We start from the raw sequence: 19,162 nt of genomic DNA on the forward strand, positions 1-19,162 counted from the left end.
CCAAAAAGGTCTCTCCCCCACCTCCCCTTTTTTTTTTACAGCACCAAAAATGTAGTATAGAGTGGCGTTATGGTACATAGCTAAAAAACTTGTTCTTGTGTGACACAAATTTGCTCTCCAGTGAAATCACAGTTTGTAACAGTGTGAAACATTCACTTTGGTTTTATCAAGCTAATGTACAGATGGGAAATTTGTCCAAAAAAATCACAATACAATTTTTATGATACATAACATGTATGACATGTTTCCTAACAAGATACCAGAAAGCAGTAGTAGTGTTGCTCGAAAGAACCCTGAAAACAGCTGTGTGAAATTTATTTCTACAAAAATATATTTTTTTTAACACAGAAAAAGAGGGAATATAAATTTTGTGGTCAAACTCTAACATTTTACAGTTTTAAAGGTTTTAGTAAATGTTTTAAACATTAAAACAGCTTAAATTTAATTCAATTTATATTGTCATAGCCTGATGTACTTTATTATAATCATGAGTATAATATTATTGGCTTCTCACCAACCCTTTGTCCTAAATATATTGTATGGGTTGTTTTAGTCAATGAAAATTATTATTCGTATATAACTACACTATAGATTTCAAAAGTAATATTTTCTTACTGTGCGTCTTTTGACTAAATCGGATTGTGCTTAGAATGAGGAAAAGGTGGAATTCAATTGTTTATGAAACCTTATCTCAGTCACAGTTGTCAGGTACACAGGTTCTTTCCTCCTCGAGAGGTGGGCAGGCAGAGCCGTTGTTAGCAGGCTTTATATGAATGTAGCGGGTACGATATCTTATGCCTTTCTTTTTGTCCTCGCCACACTGACCTTTGCATAAACCCCAAGGTGACCAGGCAGATACTTCACAGTCCAGAGGGGTATCTGGGGACAAACACAATGTAAACATTATAGCAATGAAATGAGGATATTAAAACATACAGCATACATTTGCCCCTTTTGCACTCACACTGTCTGTTAGACATCCTTCATAATAAAACTAAAGCGTTTCAGAAGTTACAGCCTTGTAAAACATTGATCACTACGACATACTGAAGTTGTTGAAAAAGTGGGAAAACAGACGATTGGCACATAAAGATAAAAGCATGACTGGACTTGGCGTTGGATTGTCTTTCCATGATCTACTCTTCGTGACTGCTGAGTTGTAGAAAACCTTCAAATGAAGTGACCCCCATAGTCTTTGTTTTGGGATTGTTGTTTTGGTCACCATGGGGATGAGTGAAGCTTTTTTTCCCCCTGGCACAATTTGCTACCACACTCGGTTACCATAAGTTCCCTCCAGAGAACATGACTTGCTCATCGCTTAGTGTATTAGACAGTATGAGATTCAGAACAACACTATTTTTGTGCCTGGAGATTTTATATTTGTGAGTATTTGAGTAGAAATGTACACAATTTTGCAAAGAATGATTATTTTCATCTGTTTAGCTGGGTTGAGTCATTTTGCATTAATTAATGCATTTGTGAGGGCAAAAAGAATTGTATTGTAACATTTTAGAACTTACTTATAAGAGACTCATCTATTTCATTGCCAGTAGGAATTTGGTTGGACTGCGTGGGCTCGATCGGCAAACTAAAAATCATTTTGCTCTTGATCTTGGTGAGTGTGACCTTGGCTATCGGGGGAAGATGTTTCAGTCGTGGATAGAAGAACGAGTTAGCCGGGTGACTTGGGAATGATGACGTTATCTGAGGAAGACAAAAAACACAATGATTTGTGACCTCTGGTACTGAATTTGAATAATATTTTTTTTTTAAATCTTCTGTGTGTGTGTTTTTTTTACCTGTGTAACTTTGTCCTGAGGAATGGTCTCAAATTTGGGTGAAGAAAAAGTGAAGCCACTGTCCGTGCCAGCATCATAAGGAAACAGCTCAAGGCTAATGTTTTCTTTCCAGTGGTCTCCATCACACAGATTTAAGCTGTCGATCCCAATAAACCAGTCTGGGCTCGGCACAAGCCGCATTATAAAAGACAACTGTAAAGAAAGAATAGTGATAGCATTTAGTTGGGTTTAAACTGATGTGAGCTTTCAAGTTGTACATGCTTAAGACAGAGATGAGGGATGGGATTAACACTTGTACCTATTGATATTTATAGATATATTCACATGTACATAGTTTCTGTATATTCATGTACCTGTCTTTATAGATTAGAAACCAAGATTGTACTTAAACTGAACTGAACATGAATTTTTCTGCGTATATAGTGTATATATGTATATATGAACCACCACTGTATATATGAACCATATATAACAAGTCTGCACTTGTATATGTGTGTCTCATTATTTTTGTGATATATTCAACTTACAAAGTTGTGCCGGGCATAGACCTCAAACTCAGTGCTTGTCTGGCCTGTCCCTCCAAGCACAGCTGGTGTAGAGAAAAGGCCGTATACACTCTGGATGCGCTCTCCAGCTGCCTCCACCTCCTTAATCAGAGTCCAAGCTTCTCCTTTTTCAGAGAACTCTCTCACCCCATTACTTGCATATTCATTTTTTTGCCAGATGTGATAGTCTGAGCTATGAGTTACTCCTATAAAAAAGAAGCATTTAAATTATTAGACTATTATGAATATGCAATATTCCATAGTCCAACCAATAAAAATAATTAAGCAAAATTTTTTACCATTTTATTAAATTGCATCATACACAATTTTCTCAGTTATTGCTATGCTATGCCCAATATTTACCATCCATTGACATTTAGAGTATTCCACTCACCAATCATGGGGGACCACTGAGCAGGAGGCCTGTAGACAGGGTACTGCTTGGGGAAGGCAGTCTGGCTCCACTTGCCTGTAAATGTTAGTCTGTACTTGGCGGTTGAAGGTGCAGTGCAAAGTGGCTCCATTACACTCACAGGCATGGTGGCGATTCCACTGAGCAGGGTTACCATTAAGGTGAAACACCACAGGAAGCATGTTATGCAGATGGTTTTCATCTTTTTCCTTTGTTTGGTCTCTGACAAAATATTAAGATTAAACATAGGCAAGTTTTTAGCTCCTGTCATTACAAAACTAGGGACAAATTTGAATTACTGGTCAGTTTGGGTTTTAAATGCATATTTGCTATTGGAGAATTTAAAAACACATTTCCTAATGCATAATCTTGTATTTAATGTGCATGTGCAAGGTGTTTGATAGTGAAGTAATGCATGGTTATTAAAATATGCAAATATGTACCAGATGCAATTTTCGCAATTCTTTATAAAATAGGTGATTTAAGACACTAAATGATTTGCATATTTTTTTTATATGTATATAAATATAAATTTTTTCATGCATTTTTAAAAATATGTGCTTTCCATGCAACATCCTAAATAAATATGTGAATCGGGCTTAATGTATGAGTATATAGAAAAATTATTCAGATTTTCAGAGTATGAACACTACTTACTGGCTTTGCAGAGACAGATGAGTTTTCTGCAGAAGAAGTGGAGGTCACCTATGCCTGGGCTGTCTGAGAGAGACTGCGAGGTTTGATCAGTCCTTGTGGCTATTTATGCTTTTCCACAGTCCCCTTAGTCTAACTGTATCAATAACCTGCTGAACCCTCCCCAAAAACGAGCGTGCCATCCTCCCTCTTACAATTCCATGTAGGACCCGTTCGCCAGCACACAACTGAGGTTACATATGTCATAGTTGGAGTCAGGAAACTCTTTTTTTCCCCCCTCTTCCTCCTCCTCCTCCTGGGAAAAAGCTTAAGGGAAATCACAGTGTAGAGCTGTGCTGTCTTTTGTTGAAGTGAGATGGAGAGTGAAAAGGGTGGAGTGTGCAGATTTGAGTGTGGAAATAGAGTTGGCTTCTGACGTCTGCAGGGTAGGCACCGCTGCGAACCCTTAAGCTAACTGATCCCGCATGCCACCCACAATTGCTTCCACATGCTCACGTTTTGGCAAACTATGAACAATTATGTCTAGTTTCCTAGCACTTTATTTCCAGAAAGAAGCTTGTGCATGTGTGTTCTGTAGCTACTTCAAATCCTTCTTTTTTGGAAGAATGAATTGGATTTATAAGCCTTTAATATGCTTACTTTGAGTCATTTTTGCTTGATGGAATGCTAGCATAAATGTGGTGGACATGTGGTTTCAGGCTTATGTCATTTTGAGGTCAGTTGGTATCAGTCGTCACTGATTATTCATTCAAGCTGTGTGAAATGTCACTCCATTTGGTCAATGTAGGACTATTCAATAACATGGCCAAAATATGTGCACACACATATGGTGCCCTTTAGAAAAATTGGCTGTTCTTATGAAGACAAGCGTAAAATGAATGCATAAGAAGAATACAACATGTAATTAGGGATAGTATTGGTGCCCTTGTGAGATTGTAGGACTGCAGTGATTCTTCAAAATCGAATTAAATGGATACTTGTAGAGGGAATGTTAAACTGAATCTTAATGTTGCTTTAAATTTATGTGCAGGTTTTCTTGTTGAAAGCCAGGTTTGAACCTGCTGGCAACCAGAGTTTTAGAATTAAACATAGTACAATTCATGCAATCAATACAGGATACAAACAGAATAATGAAAGTATAAATAATAACATAGGCATGTGTTGTAGGCTGATTGACATTTTCAAACTGCTTGTAGTTTATGAGTGAATGTTTGAGTCCATGTGCCTGGATGAGGCTTATGTCCTCAGCAATATATGCTGATCAGTTAAAACATTACAAAACAATGCATTAAGGCAAATATTGTATAGGATCCACTTGTGGCCCTTGGGCAGCCCTGGCCCCTCGGCATGACTCCACAAGACCTCTTGGAGTGTGCTGTGGTGTCTGGCACCAGAACATTGGCAGCAGTACTTTTGGATGTTGTGTTTTGCAGGGTGGGGTCTCCATGGATCAGACTTGTTTATCTGAGACATTCCGTGGATACTTAATTGGACTGGGATGTGGGGAGTTTTAGAGGCTTAATAGGCAGCCTTAGGTTCATTGCCTGCCGGGCTCTGTGCACATCCAGCTCTGGTGGAACTGGATGTTTTCATACCTTTCTATTATGACTTTGACTCTATTGTGACAGGCATAAATGAGCATTGGATACCCATTATCTTGTCCCCAGTTTACTGGGATGTAATTAATAATCAGTGTTATATGTTATATGTTAATGTTATGGCTGATCAGTGTATCTTCCCCTTACAGTAATGACTGCTGGTATGAAGTCATAATTTGTTGTAGCCAACCATTGGGCAACAATGATGGTTTGGGAATAGGATATAATGGACTCAGCTGTCCAAGATATACATTTCTGATTGTAGTTCAAACTAGAGGTTACCTGCGGCTCCACCTGCATGAAGATCCTGATGCCTGTGTGCTACCATTACCTGCAAATGGAGTGTGCTCCGTCAATCCTGTCATGCCAACAGTAAAGCATCCTGACACCATTCATGTGTGGGGTCGCTTTTCAGCCGAGGGAGTGGGCTCGCTCACAAGTTTGCCTAAGAACACAGCCATGAACAAAGAACGGTACAAAAACTTCCTCCAAGAGTAATTTCTCCAATTCAAGAACAGTTTGGTTATGAACAAAGCCCTTTCCATCATAATTGGGCACCTTGCCATAAGACATAAGTGATGACTAAGTGGCCTAGGGAACAAAACATCAAAATTTTGGGTCCATGGCCAGGAAACTCCCCAGACCTTAATCCAATAGAGAACTTGTGGTCAATACTCAAAAAGTGGGTGGACAAACAAAAACCCACAAATTCTGACAAACTAGAGGCATTGATTATAAAGAAAGGGCTGCCATCAGTCAGGATGTCAGTTGACTGACAGCATGTAGGATCAACACTGAAAATATTGACTCTTTGTATAAACTTAATGTAATTGTCAATAAAAGCCTGTGACACTTATGAGATGCTTGTAATTATATTTCAGTAAACCAAAGTAAGATCTGATGCACAGATCTAAAAACATTGAAGCAGCAGACTCTGTGAGAATTAATACTTGTGTCATTCTGAAAAAAAAACCTTTGGCCACGGCTCTATATCTATTGTTGCCTCATATTTCTGTTCTTGGCTGATAGAAGTAAAACCCACAATGTGATCTTCTGCTGTTGTAGCTCATCCACATCAAGGTTTGGCATGTTGTGTGTATTTTGAGACACTTTTCTGCTCATTATGGGTGGTATTTGCATTATTGTAGCTTTCCTGTCAGCTTGAACTTTTCTGGCTCTCTCATAAACAAGGTGTTTCTGCCACACATGGATAACTACAGTACAACGTTTTACGTGCATCTATAAGATCTATAAGTTCCCAAAGTTCTGAAATATTCTGGTGTTCTGATGGATATCAACTGAAGTCCTTGACTTGTACCTGCATGATATTATACCTTCCATGCAGCACACACATTCATGACAAGAAGAACTAGACTTGTAGGCTGAAGATTTATCCCCATTGACCCCTTTCTTTTGAGTTCTATTAGCTTAAAAGTTCTTTTTATAAACCTTTTTTCTGTTTCTTTGTTGCTTAAGTGAAAAAGGTTTGTGTGCAATGTTTACTTATTACAAAATGTTTTCCTCATTTTTAATGAAGGTGCCAATTTTTCTGCAGGTATTGTATACACCACCAACAGGAAAAAGGGTAAAAAAATAAATAAAAAAAAGACGAAATGTCACATGCTTCTTAATGAGAGAAAGCAGTAAATAATGCTCTGCTTTTTCTTATAATGATTTTTATGTTGTTGTTTTTTTGTCATTATCTTTAATTAAATACCGTTTATATAATTCAGGTTCCTTTCTGGATATATTTTTGATAATATTATACTGTACGTATTATGCATACTTTGCTATTAAGGCTTTTATCTTTTATTAAGTTTCATGATCCTGGCATTGATGTTGTCCCACTCAGCGAAAATGCCGTCTGTTTCACCAGTTTTTGAGAACTACCAGATCCAAACACACCTGGAACTCAGAATCTCCTAATCCCGTGAGTTATCTAAAATCAAAGCACTTGGATATTTTAAGGTCATTTGAAATTAGATTAAAGCTATGGCTCTGACTTTAGCCAGGTACAAGTGCTTAAACAAATTTTAAAAAGTGATACCCACATTTGAGTTAAATTATTATTAAATGGGCAATGTAAATAATGCATAATGCTAGTAGGGTATTGCTTATTAGTGACACAAAGACTCCGCGTGCCAATGCTGGCCCAGAAAACTGCTCCTGATTACTGACACCTGTGGGGAGTTAGCCTCACATGTGTCTTTTTTCCGTTGTAATTCCCACCAGTCTAAATACTGTATATTACTTTATTTGTATCATGTGTTTCCAAAGTGTTGTATATGCTTATACAGCAAGTCTAAGAATTAGGTCGTAGTGGTTTTCCAGTGCTTTAGTGTTCTCCGGGTATTAGTTGATTGTCGTATTTACTAAATCGAAATTCTACTTGTCTAGTTTCTATACTCTCCTCATAGCCTCCAGGGCCTGAGCTTCTACTGTAATTGAGTTACATAACCATTAAAATGTAGGCCTACAAGTTCCCCCCTGGATATCACTGTTGAGGTGTCACTAATATTAACATTTTTACATTTGACTATCTTCACTTTTTTGGCTGTTTCTTAGAATGAAGCTTTACACAAAAAACGTTCCCATTTTGCCCCTCTTCCTTCACCTTTCACTTTTCCACTTAGTGTTTATTGGCTGAAGCTGTGTATTGCAGTGCTTATTGCCCATTCACAGAGCCAGGGCTGCATGCAAACAGCACACCTTTTGCCAGTGCATATGGAGAACAGTCCTCTAGCAGACTGAGAGGAAAGATTCCTTATTTATGATCAGAACATAATTGCATTTATTTAGATGTTACATGCGCTAATGGTAATGTGCTAGTTTCTGTCTTTTCTACATTTAACAAGGATTTGTTTGGTAGATATATATATTTTATGCAAAGTGAAGACAACTACTCTGCATTTCACTTATTGGGCAATAAAAATCTGTGTTGAAGTACAAATGAATAGGTCAGAAAATGTTCAAAAATCCAGATAATATACCATAAGAAGTAACTATACTTATGTTACAGTAACTCTACAGCTGTTACAGATGTGTGCTGTTTAACCTTCTGTTATTATTGGCTAAAACTCTGCTTTTGCAGCAAAATGAAAATTAGTCTTAGAAAGCAATTCCTAACAGTTTAAACATCTGTGCAGTAAAAAAAAAACAGTTGATACAGTTTAGTGTTACATGAGTACAATACAACAAAGATATATAGTATGTTAAATCAATAACATGCCAATCATACATGAAGTTCTCGCCATCAGTATATTAGTGGCAAATTACTTTATCATTTTTTTATGTATGTAATAGGTTAATAAATCGCCTCTCACTGGATCGTTTCCTCTCGCCACACTTCAGACTTGCCAGGTGGCTTTGAGACAGATTTTTTTTTATTGAACATGGAAGGTTTGTGTTGATCCTAATAATGATATTCCCATTCACATCACCCAGCATGACTCTGTCTGCCCACAGGCCGGAGGTATTAAGAACAGGATTTACTCTTTCCCTAAGTGATATTCATTTTCTCAGTGTACTGTACATGTAGTATTGCTTTCTTTTTAGATAATAAAGAAATTTAATAATTCTATTTTAAAAAGTGGTCTGATTTTGTTATTCTGATCTTTTTAACAGGTGGATCAATGATTCTATCTGTTTCCATTTAGATTAATATTCTTTCATACTACATCACTAAAGAATATAATTTTCCAGATCTTGTGCTAAATAGTAGTTGATATAATATATATTTATATAGCAATATGCAGTAAAAACATTGTAAGGATAAAGGTAGTATGGTGGGTTAGTGTTCAGCATGATCACCTAGCACTTCCTGGGTTGGAGGTTCAAAACTCGCCTCTGGTCTGTGTGCATAGAGTTTGCATGTTCTCCCTGTGCTTGATGGGTTTCTTTACACAGTTCTGTAACCCTTCAAAAACTGCAAAATGTATAAAACTGCAACCTTAGCAGCAACCTCATTTTCCCTCTCATCTGTTCTAACCATCTTTCTCACTTTTTCATAGGTCACTGTGTGGCTTAACAGACAAAAAACATTCCTCCGAAACTGGTCAGGTACAGGGACTGAAAACGAGAGCCAAAAACGTGACAAAATTAGAGCAAGTCCAGGAAGTCTGGAAATCTATTCCTTTAAAGTACCTTAAAAATATAAGAAAGTCTGGATCTTTAAAGCAAAATATGAAAAAATTAAGGGGAGCAATATTTCAAATTCAAATTTTATTTGTCACATACACAGTCATACACAGTACGATATGCAGTGAAATGCTTGTACGACCGCCGGTGACCTTAAAAAGAAAATAAAAACTATATATAAATATTAATAAAAAGAAATACGAAGGAAAATAAATGTAACTAGTAAAATAAACAAACTGTACAAATAAGGGCATAATAAAAAATATTACAAAATATAGAAATATAGAAATATAGGGGGGGGGATATATATATAAAATAGGAAATACATTTCAGGGGAGTTTGGTGAGGCCCAGCATGAAGCAAAGTTCATGTAACCACCCCAAAATGCATTATTCTTCAAAACCATAATATTATATTTTTCTTATATTACACCAGTTTTTCAATAATTATAATATATGTATATATATATGTTTAATCAATAATTGTTACCTTTAATCTCGTGGTATATCCAGGAAACAAGTCAATTCCAGTTGTCACTTGGTGTAAAGAACTGTTTCCTTACAGAAGTTAACAGAACAAGGATGGGGGAAAAAGCACAAGGTTTACTTACTGACCATGAGTGTGCTGTAGAAACTAGAGACTCTGCCCATACTATGTTAAATAAATAGGACTTCACCATATGAACATTTTTTAATCTGTCTGCCATGCAAGTCCATGTGAATTAGCTGCTCCTAAAGAAATAACTGCAACTGATTGTTTTGTCAAAGCTTCCAGAAAATTAATCCACACCAATCAGATTATAGAATTAAATAACTCACTCACTCATTCATCATCTACAGGTATATTGCTCTATCCTGTATACAGGGTCACAGAGGGTATGAAGCCCATCCCAGGAGACTTAGGTGAAGAAGCGGGGTACACCTTGTTCAGGTACCAATTGATTGCAGGGCACACACAAATGCACACACTCACACGACCAATTTGGGAAAGAGACCAGAGGTTTTGCAAATGTGACAAAAGATTTCATTTGATTTTTTTAAACAAATGTACAATTTATGTGTATAACAAAAATGTACAAGAGCTGTTCAACTAACATTTTCTTTTCCCCAGTAAGGCATGATTTGCACATAGATTTTGTCAATTTGACTATTATGAATTACAAAGAGTATGAAAATGAGCATAAATGCATCCCTGCCTTCTGCTTAATGAATTAAAGATAAACTGTTTTCTGCATGTATTTCTTATTGCCCTGAAGCTTAGATGTTGGTCTGTTATGTAACTTTTGGAAGGATATGCCATATTTGCCTGGTTATGTTCATGATGTCAGTCCAGAGTTGGTCTATGACTGTGGTACACTAAATCATTAGATTAATGTAGCTCAGTGGATTGTAAGAAATATATTTCTGATCTGGCACAGTGATCTTGGACTTACACGAACCTAACAGCATGCCAACTTGTTTAAAGGGGGAAATGATTAAGTTCCATTAAATCATCTGTTCAGAATATTTTATAACTGTTCACTAATCATATTCTTTTGTTTTAGAGAAAAAGTGGGATCTGTGGTTTTGTAAATTATCTCCACTCTGAATGGTATTACCAAATGGGATTTCCATTTGTAAGATGTGAAGATCTAGGGCTATTAAATAAGCAGCAAACAGACAGATCTGGTGCTTGCATATTTTTTTACCGGCTTGTTGGTTCCTACTAAATGAAAAATAAAAGAATCATCACTATTAATGTATGCATTAAGTAGATTAACCAGTTATGTCCGACACCAGTACCATCAGTCAATTACTGTATAATTTGCATTCTTACATAATGTTATTTTGTCCATTATATATTTTTTTATTTTGTATACTTAATTAAGCTAATTTTTTAAAAACAAACCCTGATAGACAGTATATGGACAAAAGTATTTGGCCAAACCTGCAACTATGAACTTCAGTAACATCCGATTCTTAATCCATAAGGTTTAATATGAGGTTGGCCCACCCTTTGTAGCTATAACTGCTTCAACTCTTCTTTAACCTTGCTTTGTGCACTAGTGCGCAATCATTTTGAAATAGAAAGGGGTCATCCCCAAGTTGTTCCCACAAAGTTTGGAGCATGAAATTGTCCAAAATGTCTTGGTATGCTGAAGCATTAAGAGTTTCTTTCACTGCCAGTAAGCGGCTGAACTGGAGTCCTGAAAAACAACCCCACACCAATTCCATCATGACTGGCCATCAGTGCACAAAGCAAAGGGAGTCACGTGAGCAAAAAGAGTCATGTTCTCCCCACAAAACTTGCTCATCACGTGACTGGGCCTGCACCTCAACCCGATAGAACACCTTTGGGATGAATTAGAGCGGAGACTTTCCCGAGCCAGGCCTTCCTGTCCACCATGAGTGTCTGACCTTACATTGTGTCTGACATCCTTCCCAGAGGAGTTAAGCTGTTACAGCTGCAAAGGGTGGGCCAACATCATATTAAACCCTACGGATTAGGAATTGGAAGTTACTGAAGTTCATATGCATGTGAAGGCAGGCGAGCGAATATTTGTGTACCTCAATATAGAGTTGGCCCTCCTTTTGTAGCTTCCACTCTTCTTGGAGTGTTTCTGTGGAAATTCAGGCTCATTTATTCTGTAGATGTCTTGGTATGCTGAAGCATTATGATTGCCCTTATAACAAGAGATAAGAGTCCTGATTAAAATATCTGAATTCAATAATTACCAGGTTTGGCCAAATACCTTTTTCCATAGTGTATTCTCAAAACTGTCTTGTCTTGTGGACTTGTTTTGCTTGCTGTCATTCATGATTGATGGAAGATGGGAGAGTTTTTCAGGTAACCCCGTGATGTATGTAGCAGAAGAGTCTTAAACCTAGACTTCCCAATCCACATTCCCATGCAGAGGTGTTAAAAAGCCGAATGAACAGCTCTGGGGACGAAGGGTTTCCTGCGTCTGTCCGTTGTGCAGCTTTGCAACGGAAAACTAAAAACACTCTTCTGTTTGGCAAATGCACTGTGCAGTGGGTGGTTGGGGTTGGCCATGATGGACAGAACTTTGTTTAATGTTCTGCTCTCCAGTACTACCTCAAGAGGGTTCAGCTCCAAATTCACCACCGAACTAGCTCTCTTGACCACACCGTCCAAACATGTGGCATCCATAACCCCCCACCCCTAAGGATTATGAGCTGGCTTAAATAGATTCATATTACATAATTCAATCCCAGCTTCAGTCCAAGGATGTAACGCTACAAAATGTGGAAAAGTACAAGTGAGGTAAATACTTCTGAGAGGTTCAGATAGGTGTGTTTAAATAAAATATAAACATATAAAGCTTCTCCTTCTCTTATGTAATATGTTTCCTGTAGAGTAGGGTAAAACAAAGTTTATGGAAGTCATTTTGAGATGTAGTGTTTACAGTCTAGTGCACCATCTTCACCTGCCAGAAGAATGAGTTCATTGTGACTTCATAACATTGGGAATGTGATGTCTGTATGTGACCTAAGTTAGGTCACTGTTGGACGAATGCCGTGAGATTGCTGTTGTTGAAAGTCAAGGATGTCCTTCAATCTGATGTCACATGATGTTGAAGTTACTACAATATTATAAGTAGATGTTACTACAATATTATAAATATTAGCTATGCTGCAAAACCATCTGTTATTCCATATGCAGTTATTTGTCCATTTATAAACATGGAAATCTAGTGAGTCACACAGATGCAATATAATCAAACTGCCATGAGTAATAGGGATTAATTAAAATGAGACATAACAGATGCAAACATAAACACAAGTTTGAACTGAGGCGAATAACATTCAACTTGTGCAACACTTTAAAAGTAAGAAAAGTTGTGTATAGAGGACCTTGGATGTTGGATCTGTGAGGCAACAATTGCACCAATGTTCCTTCCATCCGTCCATCCATCCATTGTCTTTATTGCTTTTCTTTTTTCCATGGCAATCCCAGGGAACTCACGCCTTAAGGGGGGTACACCCTGGGTCAGCTGCCAAAACCATCCAAGGGCACAAGCACAAACTCTGGCCTGTAGGCTATCCCAGGCAACTCAGGCAATAAAGAAGGGTACACCCTGGATGGGCGCATCTCAAGTTTGGAAAGCATTCACACCCATTTAGGTTTTTCACATTTTATTATGGTATATGTTTGTTCAGAAATGGATTCAATTTGCTTTATTGCCATGACATTTCACACAATAACCCATAATGCAAAGCATTAATATAAAATTCATTGCCATTCATTAACAAAGCAAAAAATAGGCTTTAAGAAATGTTATTAAGAATAAATAATAAAATTTTAAGTAATTTTAAGTAAGTAAGGACTAAATCCTCTGTTCAGTACTTTGGAGAAGATCTTTGGCAGCAATTACAGTTTCGAACCTGCGTAGGGAACACCTGGATGTGGGCAATTTCTCACATCCGTCCTGCCAGACTCTTTCAAACTCAATCAGATCGGATGGGGAGCATCTGTGAACTGCCGTCTTCAAGTCTCCTTACAGATGTTCTGCTGGGTTTAATTCTGAGCTTTGGCTTTGCCTTTTAAAGACATACCCCTATGTAAGGCTTTTGTCCTGTTCAAAGGTGAAGCTTGACCCCAGTCCGAGGTCATGAGCCTCTGTATTTGACTAAATGAATCCTCTTCTCAATTCGGAGAAGTTTCTGCATCCCTGCTGCACAGAAGCACTCAGAAACAACGTCACAGCAATTATTTATCAAGGGAATAGTATTAGCTTGCTAAGTAGTACCTGGCTTTTGCCACATAATATAAAGTATGGTCTATAAGGATTTGAACATGGACACAATTTTAGTTTTTACCTCTGCACATCAACACAACTGATTTGAAATTAAGCCATCAAGATGTGTTTAAATGTAGAATACAAGCTATTTAAAAAAATTGCCTTAAATTTAAGAAATTACCTTTCTTTTGTTTTTACATAGGCCCTTGATTTCACAGGTTCAAAAGTAATGGGACACAAGACTGATAAATTAATTGTTGACCTGTTGTTTCTTGTTTCTTACTTAGTTCATGACAAATTAATGAAATGAAAGGTCTGGCATTGATTCTCGTGTTGCATTTGGATTTGATAACTGTTACAGTCTAAAGAGGTGCTGATGCAAATAGGCCTGGTGGAAACTTAAGGAATGAACACATTTAAAAAAGAGGAATGATGATCTTTTCTTGAGTGCTTGGTGAAGTAAAATCCCTTCACATCATTTATCCACGTCAGGGAGGTAAGAGTATCATTGTCATTGGTTATGTTAGTTTGTTCAATTATTTTTGCATACTCCATGCACAGAGACCCCGAAGTAAGAATCGAACCTGGACCCTGGAGGTGCGAGGAGACAGTGCCAACCACTAAGCCACCATGCCGCCTACATCTTGATTGCTTTATTTTAAATACGTTTTGGTGGCGTACAGAGACAATTGTTGGCAAAGTGTTCGGAGTTCAGCCAATATAGACAATATAACCTTTTACCTCATGTTATCTTTTAATTGCCTGTCATATGTCCTTTACACAGAAGTAAACCAGCTTTCATATAACCAATCTACCATAAAGGCCAGATTGCTGAAGAACAATGGCTGCAGGGGGTTCCGAGCCACCTTGGTCCAGGATCATGACTCACAGATGTACAGTTTTCTTTAAAACATCTGCACTATTCAAATATTTTTCTGTGGCCAATAGTCTCATCACTGTAGAGTTCACTAGAAATTTCATTACAAGTCCCGGTTTAACTTGTCTTTTAGAGATACTGGTCCTTCTGCCAGCTTCTCCCATCTCTGTAGTAAAGATCTAAAACTCTTTAGAAGTCTTCCAAACTCAGGACTTGTTCACTTCCATCACCAAAACCCTTACAGCCAGGTAACTGAATTTGACTGGATGGCCAGCTCTATTAAGAGTATTGATGGGAACACAGAACGTTTTGGAAATTGTTTATAACCAATGCACATACCTGTCTTGAATAAATTGTTCTTGGTTCAGTTTTTGGTCTGACTTGCATTGTGCTTTTCCACTTGATTGAATTTGCCACAAGTCTACTCCAGTCAAGATCTAGAGACATTTCAAGATAATCAAAGCAAGCTCCCAAGTGGCACAACAGAAATGTGAACTCACAAAGAATGTGAGTCCCTGGGCAGAAGCTAAGGTCAAGTCACAGCAACACTGACCAATCCAGTTTATCTGCAAGGTCCTGTATGTTCCTTCAAGTATGCTACTTTCTCCTTTCCTGAAGCATCAGCAACAAAAGTACATTTTAATCCATTTTACATTAGATGTATAGTAGAATAAATTGTGCAAAATATAAAGGTCTCTTTTTTTGCAAAATATAAAGGTCTTCTTCCATGAATTATTTTTACACAATGGTTACAGTAAAGACTTTAATCCTGTTCATCATCTTTGTTCTGAGCAATTGCCAAATGATTATCCAGACAATCTGTGAATAGGTGATTAGTTTCAGCACAAAAAAACCCAACAACCAAAAAACAAGAACAAAAACATATGCAAAAGGGGTTGCCAAGAAATTCTCTTAAGTTTCTTAGAAACAGTGGAACATCAGTTGGCCATCCGATTAACTAATTTATCCTTTTGTAAATCATTGAAGCACTTACACTTAAACAATGGTGTGGTCCCAATTTTCCAATTATTGCTAGGAGTATGTCTTGTTCCTAAAGCATTCTTTTATATATATATATACACTACCGTTAAAAATTTTTAGAACACTTGCAAATTTCTTTTTTTTAATTTATTTTCTACATTCTACAACAATACTGGGGATTTCAAAACTTTAAAATAACACATATGGAATTAGGTAATTACGTAACAACAAGTAAAGAACAGTTAGTTGTTATTTTAAGACACAGAGGTCAGCCTTTCTGTAATAGTTCTTGCAAGAACAGTATTGTCAAGTGCATTTACAAAATCCGTCAAGCACCATAATGAAACTGGCTCTCATAAAGACTATCACAGGAGGGCGAGACCAAAACCTACCTCTGACGCAGACGAGAAGTTCATTTAGAGTTATCAGCCTGAAAAATGACCAATTACCAGCACCTCAGATTAGAGGCAGTATGAAGTCTTTACAGAGCATAAGTAGCAGAAACATCTCAATATTAACTGTTCAAAGGAGATTAAATTTTGAACCGATTAAAACTTTTGAACGGTACTGTATATATAAGACAAAATGTTCTTGTTTTAAACATAAACTGCATCAAAACAACTACAACAGTTTACATATCACATATTGTTGCATACATTATAACAGTACAGTCAAATAAATTTCAAAATATTATGGACCACACATGTATAAATGCAGCATAGGCAAGTACGTACAAAATTTAGGATTAACACATGGTCTGGAGCATTCTGGGATTCCTCATGCAGGGTAGGCTGATTGGCATGTGTGCTTGTGCCCTAAGATGGGTTGGCACCCCTTTCAGGGTGTACCCCCCCTCATGGCCTGAGTTCCCTGGGATCGGTTCCAGACCGTCGTGATCCTACATGAGATAAGCAATTAAGACAATGGATGGATGGAAGATTGGTGCAGTTGCTGGCTTACAGATCCAAGGTTCCTGATTCAATCCTAAGTTTTTATTCCTCACCTCCACACATCCACCAGTTTCAAATCATCCATATCAGTTTCCACCCACCTCCCTTTGTCTTGCTGTGAATGTGTTTTCATGGGTCCATGCAGCGGACTGGTATCAGAGTGTATTTCTGCCCTCATGCCTATTGTTGCTGGAATAGGGTCTGGATTCTCTTCCACCCCGACCAGAATAAAGTGGTTTCTGAAAATAGAAAGAAATCTATATGTGTAAATATGTATGATTTCTATCAAGCTTTGTGTGTGTTTATTGTGAAGTCAAAACTTAACATGTGCTTTTTCTATCCCAAATGAGGTAACTCAGGAAGCTCCTTTTATTGGAGATTTGACGAGGACATACTTTGAAATACAATTGACAATTGACTATAGTCAAGTTTTTCACATGAATTTCACATCGTTTTAATTCCAAGTCAAATAAAACTGTCTACAATTGATTTGGGATGAGCTCCTCAAATGTAGCCTAAATGTTATTTTTCAAAGCAAAGTCAAGAAACTGATCTTGTGGCAGTTGGCATTGAGTGGAACTAACATCTGATTTCTAGTCATTGACACTCCTTTAGTCACTTGAAAAAAGGAAGTCTGGAAATTTCAGCTTGAAGCATGTCTGTGACTTTCCTTTTCAGCTTTAATACAGCTTCTGTTATTAACGTCTTCTGTGTTTTAACTCAAAATAACTTGTCCAAAAGTGAGTGATGATTGTTGGAAAGTGTTTGTCCTGTGACCTAACAATCACTTATTTGTAAAGTGCAGTAATATTTAATCTCAAAAATATGTCAAGGATCAACTTGGGAGGTGTGATTTACTGGTGTCTTGGAGTCTGCAACTTCATAATATTTAATCTTCATCATATGATGTCTTTGTGTTCCTTTTTTTTTCATCACACGCTGCTAGATTTCCAGCCCGACACCCAACCCTCCTCGTTTCTCATTCAGGCTTCGGGACCAGCAGTGGTGGTGTGATGTTGTATGGACATAGAGTTAAGGGCCTTGCTCAAGGTCCCAACAGTTTCAACCCACCAATGTAGGGACTTAAACCCCAACAGTCTGATCAGCAACCCTGAGCTTTAACCACCTGAGCCAGCATTGCTGGGTTCTAAAACAGCTGATCTAATATTTCCTGAAATGGCACCATAGTATTTTTGCTTTATTTAACATTATTGCATATTGCATCAAGTTATATATTGATCTGTAAAATCTAGTAAGCAGTAAGTTAGTTAAAAAAAAATCATGAAAAGTTTAAAGGGCTAATTTGTAATTTTGAAGTTCATTCATATCTATTGAAGCAGTCACTTAACTTTCTTTATTTCTATTTATCTGCCTGTTTTCTTGTATGGAAGAACATTCAGCATAACTTATTAATGCAAAGAAATACAATTTTGTAGGGTTGAGTATTCAAAAGTATATGTTATTCTAAATTTTGATTTCACTTATGGTGCAGGTTAAACTTCAGGCAGATATGTAAGTACAGCAAATATTAAAATTTTTGCCCAGCAGTGGATTTAAGACGCGTCCACAGTTTGACCCATGTGCAGTCACTTTCAAAACTTCCAGTTTGTAAACTGACACATAGCTGCTCATAACTTCGCTTCTACTAAACATTTTAATTTCCTTAATGGCAAAGGTTTGACTTCTGGGAAGTACTGTCAACGTTTCATTACCTTCCTTTTATTTATGTAGATTGGCGCCATGGTGCCTTCATAGTTAGCACTGTCACCTTTCATCTCCAGGGAAAGGCTTAGAATTCTGCCTTGGTCTCTTTGTGCATAAAGTTTGCATGGTTTCCTCCTGCTTGATGGGATTCTTTGGGTTACTCTGGTTTCTTCTCACATTCCAAAGACATGCAGATTAGGCTAACTGGCATTCCTAAATTGCCTGTAATGTGCGAATGTGCTTGTGAATCTTGTCCAGAGGTCCTACCACGGTCGTGAAATAGGTATAAATACAATGGTCACCACTGGCTTTCACAATGCCCAGTTGGACTACATCCATCCATCTTGAAGTAGGATGTCCTACTACTAAATGGATGGATGGATAGATATACTGTATTAAGTATTATGAACAGAGCTAAAGGCATAGGCTCCAGTTAATCCATGTTCTATACAAATTTTGTTGTTGTACATGTAAAAATCTAGTCTTATGTACAATCTGATGTCCTTGCAAACAGGCAGTTTAGTGTCACTGTGACCTAAGATGTCCTACTACAAAGATCTGGAAGTGTCATTACAAATCTCACTGTGTGACCATTTTTAAGGATAGGATAGAATGCATTTAAGCAAAACTTGTGAAACATCTACAAATAAGGTAGTGAAATTTAAATCGAACATTCTAATAGACTGAAAGAATCCTTATTAAATCAAGCTGACTTTGATGAATGTTTCTGTTTATGTGAGTTAGTTTTCTGCACAAGCCCAACC

The 19,162-nt window shown here is 37.3% G+C and overlaps 1 protein-coding gene across 1 annotated transcript; it reads right to left on the minus strand.

Annotated features, from left to right (window-relative positions):
- Positions 1 to 440: 440 nt before the first annotated feature.
- On the minus strand, positions 441 to 3,695 carry spon2b (spondin 2b, extracellular matrix protein). Its single transcript, XM_053505494.1, has 6 exons — positions 3,414 to 3,695; positions 2,739 to 2,978; positions 2,327 to 2,550; positions 1,800 to 1,991; positions 1,521 to 1,704; positions 441 to 879 (listed from the first exon to the last, which is right to left on the minus strand). The coding sequence occupies exons 2-6, from the start codon at positions 2,956 to 2,958 to the stop codon at positions 692 to 694; spliced, it is 1,008 nt and encodes a 335-aa protein (XP_053361469.1). The 5' UTR covers positions 2,959 to 2,978; positions 3,414 to 3,695; the 3' UTR covers positions 441 to 691.
- Positions 3,696 to 19,162: the final 15,467 nt, after the last annotated feature.

Source organism: Clarias gariepinus, chromosome 10 (assembly GCF_024256425.1).
Source record: "Clarias gariepinus isolate MV-2021 ecotype Netherlands chromosome 10, CGAR_prim_01v2, whole genome shotgun sequence".
Taxonomy (NCBI): Eukaryota; Metazoa; Chordata; class Actinopteri; order Siluriformes; family Clariidae; genus Clarias; species Clarias gariepinus.